General features: G+C 37.8%; 1 protein-coding gene across 2 annotated transcripts; it reads left to right on the forward strand.

Annotated features, from left to right (window-relative positions):
* Window positions 1–5,153: 5,153 nt before the first annotated feature.
* Window positions 5,154–15,319, forward strand: C7H5orf24 (chromosome 7 C5orf24 homolog). 2 transcript variants are annotated; one of them, XM_019964940.2, is made up of 2 exons: window positions 5,154–5,483; window positions 10,772–15,319. In XM_019964940.2, the coding sequence occupies exon 2, from the start codon at window positions 10,775–10,777 to the stop codon at window positions 11,339–11,341; it is 567 nt and encodes a 188-aa protein (XP_019820499.1). In that variant the 5' UTR covers window positions 5,154–5,483; window positions 10,772–10,774; the 3' UTR covers window positions 11,342–15,319. The 2 variants fall into 2 exon arrangements, with proteins under 2 accessions (XP_019820499.1, XP_070649705.1); XM_070793604.1 differs by lacking the exon at window positions 5,154–5,483 and adding an exon at window positions 5,508–5,988.
* Window positions 15,320–15,611: the final 292 nt, after the last annotated feature.

The raw sequence follows: 15,611 nt of genomic DNA on the forward strand, positions 1-15,611 counted from the left end.
ATAGGCTGTAGGTGAAACGGTGCATGTGCCAGTTGGTGTTTTATCACAGTGACGCTCATTCTTAAACAGTGGGAATACAGAATGAAATTATAATGGCTAGATTCTCTCCAACTCCTTTCAGACACTTTATTATCTGATATATTTTGTATCTTACCAGCCTTGTCGGTATGCCAAGGTGTTCAGCTGGGAGTCAGACTGCAGTTCTTTTGAAGGAGGCAGATCCTGCATGCAAAGAAGTTTTTGTTTGTTTGAGCAGAACCAGCTCTTGAATGCCTGGGGTTTATAAATCCCATGAAGCCAGCTGTGGAGTCCACTTCCAAGTAATTCACCAGCACCTTAAAAATCATAGCCTAGAGAGCAAAGCCTCTAAGTTATAACTTGGTTTTGTGTGACCTCTTTTTCCTATGATGCCTTGCTTTGCTTTATAAAACCACCAGCTAATGTCCTTAAGTGGCAGATAACTTAGCACTTGTTTGAGATAGAAGTTGAGGGGAAAATGGTAATTGAAATAAAATTCAGGGTAAACAACTATGTTTTATTTATTTAGCCCCATTTTGGTCATTTATAGATGACAGATGCTGAGTTCTTATAGCAGGCATAAATTCTGAGTGGCTAGCCCAATGTGATCCATGAGAATCCTTTTCCTCTTAGAATTGAGTCTGGAGCCTCCAGTTCTTCACATTTTGGTACATAGTTTTATATAAGAATCAGAATCTGTTGGGTTTTTTTATGCTTTCTGCTCTGGCATAAAAAACTGAAGTTAATCTTTTAAAAAAATATATGTGTAAATATAAAGAGAAAGAGACCAAATGAATGTGTATTGAGAGGTAGAGGGAATGTCTTAACATTGTACTCAGTTTAGGTGTTGTAACTACCCGAAAACCTTAATAAAATCTCTCCGGAGTGAGGCATTTGGCTTGGAATATAGCAGCATCTCACACATTACTTATTGAAACATATGCTATACTCTTAGGCCAGCTCTGCATTTCTGTTACTAGGTAAAGATCCCTGATGTATCTGCAATATTACCAGTTGCAGATAGTTGAAGGTCCTTTTTTTTCTGTAGCAACTTATAATTTAATTTGAGCAGGAGTCCAAGTAGAAATATGGAAAGAAAAGTGTAAAAACTGTCCATGTCCCCACTGCAGTATCAGTGGTCTCACCTTTCTGGCTCTTTATGGCCAAACTGATATATAAGTGCATACTGTCAAGTCACACGATAGGTGAAACATTTAGTTATGATTATTTTTCTTGACCTTGTCCTCTTCCAGATACGGCATAAGCTTATAGAAGTTCATGATGTTGAACCTCAGACCTTTAAAAAGAAATTCTAAATTTGCATTAACAAATTCTTTTGGAGGGAAAAAAATGTGGAATTAAAAAGTTCTAACCCCTTTGGAAAACTAGAACTCAGAGTTACTCTCTCAGATATCACCAGGATTACTATAAAGCCTAGAGTTGCAGAATTTAAGAAAATCCTAATTGTCTTCAATATATGGAAATAATGCGTTTTGGATATTAGTCTGTTTTCACGATTTCACTTATTATGGAATAAAGAATATGTGAGGATTCGGTATGAAAAATGTTCTTTGTCCACAGCAAAAGCATGTAATTTGGTATTAGGTGGATTTTTTGCAGCCTATCAACTCCTGGCAGTTCCAGCAGCCTTGAGTGTTAAAAGTGTCCTTGGCCTTTATTCCTGAATTTCTAGGAGGCTCTCAGGTGCCCATGTCCAGCCATGTCAAGGTAATATTGAAGGTAATGTTTTCTTTCCATGCCTTTGCCTGAGGGAGTCTCCTGGGAGCTGAGATTCCCAGAGTTGTACTGTAGACTTCTGGAAGAATCCTTGCCATCCCCCAGGCCAGTCCTCAGCCTAAATCTCAGATTTGGAAAGCTCTATGGAAAAATGGGAGAGATGCCCTTAAAGAAAACACAGGTTCCTCTGTAACTGTAAAAAAAGTCTAGGGTTGCTATTGTAAGTGTGTCTGGGATGGTAATGATTCTGTGATATATACTCAGATTTGAAAGCCACTGATAATCTTCACTTTGCTTTGTTCTTGGGTTTTGACTAGCTATTATGTAAAGCAGTGGTCTCCAAAGTGGGTCACAGTAAGCTATTGGAAAACAAGGAGAAAATACCAGAGCCTCTGTTTGTATTTCATTTTTAAAATCTCATCCTTTGAATTTTTTGAGTAGATTTTATGTTATTACATGATATATCAAGTATAATATTACAGTTTAGTATAATGGTTCATATACATAATTATAAGTAAATTCACATATGGGGGACACTTGGACAACCTTTGGCAAGTTGCTTAAATGCTTTAAAATGTCTTTTTTCACATAAAAGATTACAGTAATACCTATTTCAGGATTTTTGTGAGGATGAAATGAAGTAATACATGTAAATCATTAAAGCATATAAAAACAGTGCCTAAATAATTAGTATTCTTACTGCAGTGGGTGTGTGGGAGGGCATTTTCTGAAGTTTTCTTTGTGTATTGCTATATCTTTCAGTGTTGCTCTATGGCGTGTACTAGCAAGGACAGTCATTGACTACTGATAAACGAAAATGTAGAAAATGAAATTCATTTTTCCTATAGATATCTTTCACTTCAAATGAATAGCATTTTAGAGGACTTGTTGCTTTAATTGAAAGGTCTTTAAGTGGCAGCTGGTTCCCACTCTATTTGAATATTCCTTTATTGGCCTTTTCGCATGTATACAGTCACCATTTATCATTATGGTTTGCCTATATGACTGGCCTATTCTGGGCCAGGTTGAGGCTTTTGGAGAAGGAATGCAAAATGTTGAATTGAGTCCAAATTGTATTTCACAGGTGTACACTTTTGAAGAAGAAATGTTTGGATATAAGTCAAATAGTGTGACAATTTTAAGTGTACTCTTTTTACAAATGAAGTGAGGATAAATGCTCTTGAAAAAGCCTCTATATTCAGCACTAGTTGTACATTCTACCATGTTATGTGTACTACAGTACCTCATTAAGACCAACGAGATAATTATCTGAAAATACCAGATCATTGCTTTTAACACTGTATTTTGATTATTTGCATTTTTGTCTGCTACACCAGAAGGTAAGCTTCTTGAGGTTTGGGACTATGTCTGTCCTGTATTCTTAGTACTTTGACATTATCTTCATTTCACACATATGGAAACGTTTGGAAAAAGCAGTGACTCGTCCAAGGTACCGTGGCTTCCCAGGCAGCTCAATAGTAAAGAATCCGCCTGCCAGTGCAGGAGACACAATCTGTCTAGGTGGGAAAGATCCCCTGAAGGACAAAATGGCATCCTGCTCCAGTATTCTTGCCTGAAAAATCCCATGGACCGAGGAGCCTGGTGGGCTGTGACTGAGTATGTGTATGCACGTGTGCATATACACCCACAGGCATGCACGCTCACATACTGTCCAAGGTCCCAAACCTGGGAATGTCTGACTTCCTATGTTCCTCTGTCTGCTTCTCCATTGGGCCTGCAAATCATTTGACCTTACTGATATGAAAATTTCCTTTTGGCCATAACTCACGACTTGTGGGGAGCTTAGTTCCCCTACCAGGGATTGAACCAAGGCCCTCAGCAATGCAAGAGTCCTTAGCACTGGACCACCAGGGCATTGACAAGTTTTCTTCTTAAGTAGTTTTATGTACAAATGCCATTTTGGTTGAAAGTTAAAATTACAAAAATTAAGGATCTGGAAAAGTCATGGTATGGCAGCACTACAGTGCATTCTTATATTTCCCTTTCAAAAATAAAGAAATCTTGCTTAGAGAAAACTTGTTTTTAAAAAGTCTTTGGAAGGCTACTTCATGTGCCCTAAAATCCATGTATATGTTTTAGTTGTTTTCTATGTTGGTATTTTTCTTTTATATGTGAACAATACTAATATGATCAGTCCTGTTTTCTGGTATTTTATAGGATTAATTAGATTGAGAGTTCGAATCTTGTTACAGAACCCTGCTTGCCAGAAAATGATTGAGCTTGCCTGTTCTGTGTACTGTGTTTGGTTTGCCTCCTGGTTTGTATTGTTGCTGCTGTTGTCTTGTTTAGTCGCTAAGTCATGTCCTGCTCTTGTGATTCGATGGACTGTAGCCTGCCATGTTCCTCCTTGTGTGTTCACCCAGAAAAGTTGTTAGTCTTCCTTTATTTCCTACTGGCAGCACCACTGGGCCAAATGCTGACTCATGGTACAAGTCATTGCTAAGAATTATATCCTTAAAACAGTGTTCATTGCATGGGCAAAAGGGTCAAGTACCTGCCTCTGGCTTTTGCCACACTGTCAGAAAAATTGCCTTCCTGGGAATCCTCTGGTGGTCCAGTGATTAGGACTCCACGCTTTCACTGCTGAGTCTGGGTTCAATCCCTGGTTGGGGAATTAGGAACCTGGAAGCAGCCTGGCATGGCTGGGAAAAATATTTTAAAACAACCATGCTTTTAAAAATATGTATCTTCTGCACAGCAGCCTTCCTAATTCTAAATCCTCCCCTTTCTGACATCTTTGAATTAACTGACGGAAGAACTGGGGAAACTAATACCGTTTGCTAAGTTGGCTTTTATGGGGTGACCCATAAGTCAGAAATCTTGCAGTAGCTACATAAATGGAGATCTTGTAAGCGAACTAGCTGTCTTATTCCTTCCTGTGATGGTGGAATGAAGAATATGGTAATTCAGAGGAGATCATGGACATAAAAACATTATTAACCTTTAAAGTTAGCCTCACAAAATGAGACTTCATTATTACATGATCCTAAGACTGAGAGCTCAAATACCTCATTATTTGAATATTCCCCATTTTATTAATATTTCCAAGTGGAGACCTCACCCCGCCCATCCATAAGTAACTTTTAGGCTTGTCCTGTCAATGTACTTTGGGCAGCGCCTAGAACAATAAGGCAATCTTTTTGCCAAAGGATGCTGGGTGCAAATCCTAGCTCCACCATTTATTAGTCCTCTAATTTGAAAAATGGGGTCAGTAATAGATCCAGTATCACTGAAGTGCCATGAAATCCACGAAGTTTTTAACCTTTTGAGAGCGCGATCTGCACCAGAGCCTAAGTAGCTCCAGCCTAAGCCCCGCCTCCTGCCGTCTTCTTGCCGCGCAAGCGCAGCCAGGCTCCCTGGACTACTCTTCCCCAGGTTTGCGTGCTGGTCCTCGGCGGGAGATTGGGTCTCGCGTCGTGCGTGTGCGTGCGCGGTACTCGCGAGCTCGCGCACGCCGCACCTCGCTCTACGGGGCTGTGGCGGCCTCTTCCTCCTGCGTCCGGGGCAGATCTGTGAGCGGTGGCTGCGGTGGGAGCTGGAAACCAGCGTCCACTTCGCCGCCAACGCCCTCCCTGCTTTTCCGTCCGTCTCGGGCTCTCAGCGCAGTATAGAGGCGTCGGGCTGGGAAAGGAGCGGCGCCAGCGTGAGGTTTCCAGCCGATGGGCAGCCCCTGGGCACGCTGAGGGGCCGGGCTAGTAGCGGCTGAGGTAAGTAGACGCGCGGGGGTTTGTCAGAAGGGCCGGGGACAGAGTCTGGGCGGCGGGTGCTCATGGAGAAGGCAAGGAGAGGGCCAGAATGAAGGCCTAGCCAGCTGGTGAGAAGAGGTCTCCAGCCCGCGCCTGAGAAGGGGCTCTGGCCTAGCCCGGAGCGAGAGGAGGGGCCCCGGTTTGTAGCCTGCTCTTCCCTGGGCTTGAAGCCATTATTGGGGGGAAATTCCTCTTGCGGCGGGGGGAGGGGTCACCCTTTCTTTTCTTCGGGAGGTCAGAATCACTTCTCTCCCCGCCACTTTGAATTAATGCTTGCCGACTTCGAGATGGACATCTAGATGGAGTAGCCTGTGACTTGTGCAGCTTGCAGAACTCCGGGTGCACGACGGCGGGCTATCAATTTTGATTATCGGAGGCTACACAGCCCTTTCTCTAGTGTGGGCGTATATCTCCTGCAAAGTTGTTATTGCTGATACACTAATAAATACGCTTTCGGGCACAACAGGTAATATATTTCTACACGTCTCTTGTCAAATAAGGATTCCGGCACCGGGGAAACTGCGCAGTGGGGCACAATTAAGGAGGAGAAAGAAGACAAAGGAGGCCGTTATTTATGTTCTGTTCTAGTATCAAAACTTTCCGTGGTGGGGCAGAGTGCATGGCTACTGGCATTTGTTTTAGCCTTTGCTGAATAGATTTTCTGAGTGAAGTCGCTCACAAATGTACTTTTATTTAGAATTATGAAATCGCGTATGATTCTGTATGGTTGTTACAAGCCAAATAACATGAAATAAACCTCTGAGAATTATGTGTTTGCTCTTGAGAAGAGAGCGGAACTTGGATTTCTTGAAAGGAAGAGTTTCTCCATGTTTAAAAATGAATACGCTCTGAAGTTACTAAAAATAGTTGTAGTTCTTTATGTTGGCAATAATGACTGCTACATTCAGGAGAAGGAAAATGAATTGTTTGTAAAGAATAGCTCACGAAAAGACTTCGGGGGTTAAATGCACAGTAAAACAACTTCAGGGATGGCAAGTTTTAGCATATGCTTTAGGAATTCAGATTTAGGTGGTCCCGTGGCTAAGATTCCATGCTCTCAACTCCACGTGCCCGGTTCGATCCCTGGGCAGGGAATTAGTTCTCGAATGCCACAACTAAGACCTGGAACAGCCAAACAAATATTTGAAAAAAGAGAATTCTTATTTAGTCATTGTTAAAATATATAGAAGCTCTTAGTTGATTCCCTTATAGTCAGTGAACTATTTTAAAAAATTATTTGCTAGTCTTCACAGTCTGGTTCTGTCTTCTTGGATTTCATTCAGTTCAAACTTTCTAGAAATGTAGTAGTTACAGTAGTAGTTATTCTAACTCTCTTAAGAAATGAGGCCTGCATTGCTTTCAGTGAACTCTCTACTGTAGTATCCGAAGAGTCAAGAAAGAACAGTTATCTGGTGAGCCCTGAGCTGGGACCAGGGAGGCATTGTTAAGTGTACAATTAAGGCTTGAATGTGTACATACTATGTACAAACATACCGATTCAACATGCACCTACCACTGTGTATGTTCATGTGTATGACGATTGTGCACAGAAGGATCTAATGATGCTGACTCCCATCTTAAAAAGTTGACTCCTGAAAGTAGAGAAGGATTGGTTTTAACTCTATTTCTTTTTTTTAGGTAACTGTTTACATGGGTAACAGTCATAGTAAATTTATTTTCCAGCTTGTTAATTATTGAGTAAGGAGAGAATTGTACTGATTTTTTGGTGTTAGCGGGGAAGGAAAATATAGAGCCCTTCTAAACTAGTCTTTAGAAATCTTCTTTTAAGTAAGTATCTTGTTGTCTTTCCTGGGATAAACAACTTTACTTCTGTCTGTTTTGTGACCTGGTTCTTAGAATACTGTTTTGCATGGAGTTGGCCCTCTATTAAAAATGAGGTGTATGAGAAGTAAATTAACGTAATACACACCGGGACTTCCCTGGTGGTCCAGTGGCTGGAACTCAGTGCTCCCAAAGCAGAGGACCTAACTTCATCTCTGGTTGGGGGACTAGATCCCACATGCCGCAGCAACTAAGACTTTACATGCCACAATTACGACCAGGAGCAGCCAGATAAATAAATTAAATATTAAAAAAGCATAATACAAACCAAATGCATACATTCCTGAGAAGATTAACGGAGTTGAAGATGGGTGAATTTTTTGTCTGTCTACTGTTTAAATGTTGTGTTTTTCTTCAATGTTGGTTGAACAGTGTTGGTGTCTGAATAAAGGATATATGGCAGAATCTTGCTTCTGAAAACCTAAACATAATGTACGCTGAGACTATATATCCTGATAGTGATAATAGTGATGAATGTTCTAATATGTTAAGAGGAAATGAAGCTAAGGGAAGTAGGTCCAGAGGGAAGGTTTTGGTTAGTGATAGGAACTTAAAAGGCATGAACTATAAAACATTGTAACAGATTGTAGGAAAAAAACCGTTTTCTCCTTTTACTGGCAGTACTTTCTGTGGAAGAGGACTGGTACTTTTCTGGCTGTTTACACTAGAGCTTTTCAGCAGGGTGATTTCTGAATAATAAAATTGAAAAAGAAGTCGCTTTGGGAATTCCCTGGCGGTCCAGTGGTTAAGACTCCGTGCTTTCACTGTGTGGCCCAAGCCACAAGGCATGACCAGGAAAAAAGAGAAAGGGATCACTTTTTCTCTTACAGTCTGCTCAGAGGTCTAGTGTGTTTCTCTTTGTATTTGCATGTGGTCTCTAGTCCAGTTTTATTGGCAATAAAGTAGTAGTTTGATTCCTATCTAAGTCCTGTGTATATTTCTCAATTAGTTTATAATTTGTAGGGAAGAGGAATGTGGTTGGTCTCTTCACAAATTCCAACGATGGCTTTTCTTCAGTTTGGAAAACAAATCTATTTGATTTAGATGTTGTAGATGTTATCAATAGAAAGGTTTTGTGGATATTTGAAGAGGTAGTAGCTTAAGAGTTGAATAAAAATTTTGACAGGAGTATTTATTTATTTTTGGCTGCGTTGGATCTTTGTTGCTTTTTCTAGTTATGGCCAGAGAGGGGGCTACTCTCTAGCTGCAGTGCCCAGACTTCTTATTGAGCACAGGCTCTAGGGTGCGGGCTCAGTACCTGTGATGCCCATGGCATTGGAATCTTCCTGGGCCAGTGATCAAACCCTTGTCTCCTGCATTGGCAGGCAGATTCTTTATCACTGGACCACTAGAAAAGTCCTCAGCAGAAGTATTTTGAATTGACTTTTGTGTTTTCATTTTAGTATAGCTGAGTGATTCTCATGATGGGTGGTAGATTTTGTCCCCCGCACCCCCTCCCCGGAGAATATTTGGCAATGTCTGGAGAATATTTTGGTTGTTACAAATTGAAAGGGAAAAGAGGAGGGTATAGAAACTGACATCCAGGGAGTGCAGTGGGTAGAGGGCAGGGATGCTGCTAAGCATCTTAAAATGCACAGGACATACCCCCACCTTCACCCTAGCTGAAGAACTATCTGACTCAAATAATAACTGTGCCTATGAAGAAACCCTGTTGATTCGAAAGTCACATTATCTGAATTTGTATTTGGCTTTACTGTTTCCTAATGTGTGACCCTGGCAAGTTGCTTGAAGTTAAAATAGAGCTAATAGTATGTTCCTCATAAAGCTGAGTTGTAGTGATGATAGAGTTGAGATGTAGTGCCAAACTTATTACCTGGCACATAGAAGATCTCAAAAACTGGTAATTTTCAATTAATAGTATTACATTTGGAACATATCTTGATGAAGTCTTATTTCTTATCTGAAATTAGAATTTGAGCAAATGAAATGATAATTAATAACCTCATTCTCATTATATGCTTGGGGAATGAGTGAGGAATTACTCCTTTTAATATTTGTGTTTAGTTCCAGTCTTGTTTTATGTTCTCAGATCTATAAGGCTCTGCCATAAACAAGTAGCTTCTCATTGTAAATGTTTTTCCTTCGTAATTAAGATTTTTAAGCTAGCTGGAAAATGGCTCTATATCTGTTGATTTTTAGCAAATATTTAGTAATGTAACTGAATTCAGTTCTTTGACTTGATTCCCATTTCCTTTTAGGTTTATGATTGAAATAAATTTGCAGTGGTTTTGGCTCACATTAATTATATGTTTTTAGCCTCTTGGAGTAACTATTTTCATTACTGGGGTTTTGGTGCAATTTTATTACATTTATGAAAGGTACAGGCAAATATCTAACAACTTGTGGCTGAACCTTTATAGACATTTGTGACTCTTTCTAAATATGAATTAAAACCCATGTCTTTTTTTTTTAACCTCATTGAAATATAATATTGTAGTCTGTATAGATTCTCTTTTTCTGTGTTTCTAAATGATGTGGCTATTTAAAGCTGACTTGTCATTGTGGTGGTCATATTACAGCCTTTAAATAAAAAACAATTCACAGGGATGTTTCACAGACAAAATAGAGTCGTTGGACTGTTAGTTACAGAGCTCTTATAAGGGGAAAAGATTCATGTCATATTTATGGCCAGGGACAAAGCAGTGTTGAATATTCAGCATTTCGTCTTGATAACCACACTTTAAAAAGTATTTTATTATGATTGTTACACATATTTTTTAGTATAAGCTTCAGTTGTTTCAGTTGTTGGTGCTGCCTCCTGTTTGGATAGAACAGTTTGAAGGGAGTCAGTGCCTACGGCCAACAGATTGTGTTCTTTGGCACATTCTGTCTTTATACAGTGTAACATATACTCAGGATTTTGTATAAATAATAAATTATGATAATGCTGAAGAAGCATCCACCTTTGAAAACTGGCTGGATCTAAAGTATACATGTGGGAAATATAATGAAAGGCCAAAGGAAGACATTCTAAGAATGTTAAAGAAACTAAAGGAAAAAAAGTATCATATTAATAACAGTTCTTATCTTTATTATCTTTTTTCAGACTTAATCTAGAAAAGAAAAACCTACATATAACAGATTTTGCATATACACTTTTCTAATTCCTATGCAGAAAACATTATGACTACTAAATCAGTACTGGTGTTAGTTATCTTGCATGGCATTTATGCCTACCAGTGATTAAATTGAGAAAAAAGAAGTATCTTTGAATCTGCTGATGTGTGTGTGTTTGTTTTATAAGTGGTCTGGAGTTCTGCCTGTCAGCTAATTTTAGAGAGCCTGCATAGTTGTTGGGAGACTGACTGTTTTCCCACTAAATGCTGTCATTCAGATATGTATTTTTATATGTGTATTTACGCATATTTGTCCTTTATTTTTGGTAGAAAATGATGCATCCTGTTGCCAGCAGTAATCCAGCTTTTTGTGGGCCTGGCAAACCTTCCTGCCTCAATGAAGATGCCATGAGAGCTGCTGATCAGTTTGACATATATTCCTCCCAGCAAAACAAATATAGCCACACAGTCAGCCACAAACCAATGGTTTGTCAGAGGCAAGACCCATTAAATGAAACACACTTGCAGACTGCAGGTGGCAGAAGCATAGAGATAAAAGATGAACTAAAGAAAAAGAAAAATCTCAACCGATCTGGTAAGCGTGGCCGGCCTTCAGGAACCACCAAATCAGCAGGATACCGGACCAGCACAGGCAGACCCCTGGGAACCACCAAAGCGGCTGGATTTAAAACAAGTCCAGGCAGGCCTTTGGGTACAACTAAAGCTGCAGGATACAAAGTCAGCCCAGGGAGACCTCCAGGTAGCATTAAAGCTCTATCCCGTCTTGCTGATCTTGGCTATGGCTGTGGGACTGCTGCTTTTCCTTACCCTATGATACATGGTAGAGCTGTTCATGGGGTGGAGGAAACCAGCAGCGAAATCAAGCCACCCAATGAGTGAATGAGGCAGGAAAGGAGGGCCAGGTTTAGAAGGAAGATTGTGGATAATCCCAAAGCTTCTTGGTTTTATTTCGACATACATGATATGGCCTGGGCTTTCCAAATTTGTTTTCCCATTTGATTTTTTTTTTTTTTTTCCTGCTTTTGCTCAGAAACTGTCATATGCTGACGGATGCACTCAAGGCATAAGCAGTGGCTTTGTATTTGTACATAGGTTCAAGTGTAACACCTATCTAAATCGTTTTTGCTTTTCCTTTAGAGTTAATGGTTGTATCTCATTTTATTACTATTTTTTTGTCATTCTAAATGCTTTATGTGCTACATAATTGAAACCATTATACCTGTTAGTTTGTGAAGTTAGCTTACAATATAATAAAGATAATATCTAAGGTATTTTTAACTGATGGAACAAAGCAAACTAATGATTCAGGATTACTTGAGGTAGTGGCTGGAGGGTATTTTTTGGTAACATTTATGTTCATGAGACAGGACACAGATATATGCTTTGGCATTTACATAGACTTCATATGTTAAAAATCTTATTTTTAATGTTCTAGGTTTAAACAGTTTCTTATTTATTGATCTACATGGCATTAATTGATTTAACCATTATTCCTTTAAAAGTTCTTTAGCATTTGCCTTTCAGCCATGTTTAGGTTGTGTATTTTTTAATTGCCTAAGAGCATGTATACCAAACACTACAAACAATTCATATTTACAAAAAAATTAAACTTTTTAATAAAAACTGCACATTACATTTTTGGTGAAATATAATGCATTCTGAGAATAGCATATTTAATATAATAGAAAAAGAAATATTCTTAAGGTCTGCATGTTGCTATAGTTAATACATTTTGCCTTTTATATACTTAGTTATAAAGCATTATGCTTAAAACACTGTTTAATAATGTTCATTTATTAAAAAATATTTTTTAATTGTTTCTGATAAATTGTCCCATTGCATTAGCACTTACTGTGGTTTCAGGTCTATATCTACCAAAGGACAAAGATTGAATGGTAGACTGTAAAACTGGTACAAACAAGATGCAGTTTTCTGACTGTCAGAACCCAAATATTAAGAAATAGGAATCCGTCTATGCATGAAACATGTAAGAAATATGTTGATTAGTTTAATTAAAAATCTCATCGTAGCTCTAATGAGACCACTTCATCCAAAATAAATTTTTTCCAACAGATTTTGCTTTAGAAGCAAGATAGGAAAGAAAAAAAACATTGGGCAAACATGTATAGAAGGGACAGAGGGATATCTCTAGTCCCTCTTTTTGAAAGCAGTCTTCGTTAATATACATTTTTATTTATTCTGAGTTTGATCTAAATAAAATAGATTATTATAAACTTTGGATTTGAAAAAAAAAATTCCACTGAATTTTAAAGTTACTGTGTATGTATTTGTGAGCTTAAATGCCTTTGAAATTATAATGTAGGTTTGCAGGACCCCCAGATTTTTAATCTTTGAAAATTAAAATTTTCAAAGGGCGCATATTATGTTGCTTGGGTTTGCTCTCAGTTAATGCAAACTCTGGTTGCAAATGGATGTCATGTTTCATAACTTTTTTATCAGGAAAAAAGCAGCAAGCCTTCAGGTGTTCCAGTGATGCCTGACACAAAGAGCTGGACTTTATGCTGCTCTTTACAGTAAGAGGTTGCATTTTATGTGGGGACTGTGTACGCACTGGCTTCTAAGACAGTGACCTCAACAATTTTAGCTTTGCACAAACCATAGAGAGCAATGTTGGATGACTGCATAATTAGTTGTAACATTCTGGCAGCTAAATTGCTATAACAGTTTCTTCTTGCAGAAGCTTAAAATACAAAACTTTTAATATAAATCTACTTAGAACAGTATAATTTCTGACACACACAGATGCTTACATCTCTATTCATGTGTTCATCCATCCACTTTTTTTTTTTTATCCATCCACTTTTATCATGTATTTGTCATTCAGTTGTTTCTGAAGGTGATGTTTAGCAGTTGGCTGCTTAGAAGTCCTCGTTTGAATTCCTGAAAGCAGTTGTTTAATTTCATGTTCTCCCACAGAATTATATATATCATAGTCAAGGGTTTGGTTGTGATTGTGTTTCATAGTGTGCCCATTTGATGTTTCCCTTTCAGTTTTGTTTTCTGATTTTGTTAAACATGCCCTTTCTCGCTGCATTTTCCTATACTTGTTCCCCTCCCGTTTCTCCATCCTCCAGCACATCTACTCAGTGGTGCTGTGCTGTGTGTCAGAAGATAAAGCAGATGTATTATTGTATGATGAATCTTATATACAAGTTAATGAAATGGAGAGATCAACTAAAGGAAGTTATGTCCATAACAGTGTTTTATTAATATCAGGAGCTATGTTCCAGGAAAAAAAGTGATTGGATAACCCCATTTAGAAAGCTGAATTTTCTGTTTTATGAGAAGTTACCTGGAGTATTAGATCTGTATGCTGAGGAGCATCTTCTTATTCTATTTCCTTTTCTCCTTGTGAACAGTTTATTGGTGCCATGTTGAAGAGAAAGACATCTAAGTGATAACATGAATAAAGTCTTAACATAGAAAATATTTTTACTTCTCTACAAAGACTATGTTGTGAATCTTTTGACACTGTCTCTTGTCATGATAAACACTGAAATAGCATGTTAAACAATTCCTTATACTTTAATATAATCATTTGGGGAAAACTGGCTTTTCCCCCCCACTGTATACTTGTTCCTTGAAAGGTAAATTGCTAATTTTATATTGTGTAATTCTGTTCTTCACAAAATAGGTTTCACTATTCTATATTTAAACTGTTGGTCAGAAAATGATCTGCTATTCAAGTAAGTTTGCTTTACTTTTTTCTTTAAAAAATATTTTAACATGCCTTATTTATTCTTATATCAACATATTAGGAGCATATGAAATTTGCTCATACAGATGAAATTTTCAGTTTTTGACAGATATAACTTTGCATAACTAATCTTTAGTGTGGGATGATTTTGATACTATCTTTGGAGTTTTGCACTGGATATTAAAAAAAATTAGCACATTGTATTGGAAAAAAATAGGTATCTGGTTAATTTTAAATATTTGGAGATGTTTTAAAAATCAGTGTTTCAGTTATACTAAAAACTTCTTTATATTTTTTATTTACTTTTAAAAGAAGCATCTGTTAAGGTAGTAAAGGTAATATTAATTCCAAACTGATGTTTGTGTGAATTTACATGTATTTTTTTCATGAAATAAGTAACTTTTTTTTAAATTAAGGAGCAAAAGGAATCATCTGGGTCCATTTATTAGGTTAAAGGTGACTCATACAATGTAGGAAAAGCCAATATATGAGCTAAATGAAAAAAAAAAAAACAACCAACTTTTATATTCTAAGAAGCTTTAAAAGAACAATTCAGGGGATGTTGACAATAACTGCTACTCTGTCAGTCATGGTCTATATATGCAGTAGAATTTTATGATCCCTATATAGTAAAACATAAGAATTCACAACAGTTGTTTGAAACATTTTTTCCCTTTGACAGTATGTTTTGATGCTATTATGGTTTTCTCTTTATTATATCTTAACTATATGCTGTTAAACTCTAGGATGTATCTAAATCTTTCCTTTGCTTTTTCCCCTTACTCCCCCCAAGTAGATAAATCTGTTCTCTCACATATAATGTATTTAATTTTGGAAAATTTAATGCTACAGTAAATCAAGTATGTGATTTATAGTAATCAGACCACTTTGATTCTTTTAGTTTCACAGTTTCATTTTTCCACAGATAATTATGGAGAAAATAATTACCAATTAACTGATATAAGCACGCTGTCCTCTGCTGTAAAAAGTCTGAATAGATACTGTGTATGTTTTTATGTCCATGAACTTGAGCTACTCGTGTGCAATTATGTGTATGGGAATGGAGTAGTGTTCATGATTTGTATCTACATCATCATATGGATGTATATTTATTAATAAAGTCATTACTTCAAAACCAACTGTGTTTACTACTCTATTTCTTAGCAGAGTATTTTCCAAGTAGGGTAATTATAAATGGTAAAACTGGGGACTTCCCAGGCAGTCCAGAGGTTAAGACTCTGTGCTTCCACTGTGAGCAGGAGTGGGTTAGTTTAAGTGGGTGTGGGTTCGATCCCTGGTTAAGGAACTAAGATCTCGCATGCCGTGCAGTGCAGCTGAAAAAGTAAAAATAAAAAAATAAGTAAATGCTAAAACCTCTTTTATGATTGGTAATTTTGTATTTTCGTTGGGTTGTGATTCCTAAAATCTGCC

Source organism: Bos indicus, chromosome 7 (genome assembly GCF_029378745.1).
Source record: "Bos indicus isolate NIAB-ARS_2022 breed Sahiwal x Tharparkar chromosome 7, NIAB-ARS_B.indTharparkar_mat_pri_1.0, whole genome shotgun sequence".
NCBI classification, from domain to species: domain Eukaryota; kingdom Metazoa; phylum Chordata; class Mammalia; order Artiodactyla; family Bovidae; genus Bos; species Bos indicus.

Excerpts from the sequence above, each read along its gene's own strand:
- C7H5orf24 (XM_019964940.2), top strand. The coding sequence starts at position 10,775 with ATGATGCATCCTGTTGCCAGCAGTAATCCAGCTTTTTGTGGGCCTGGC.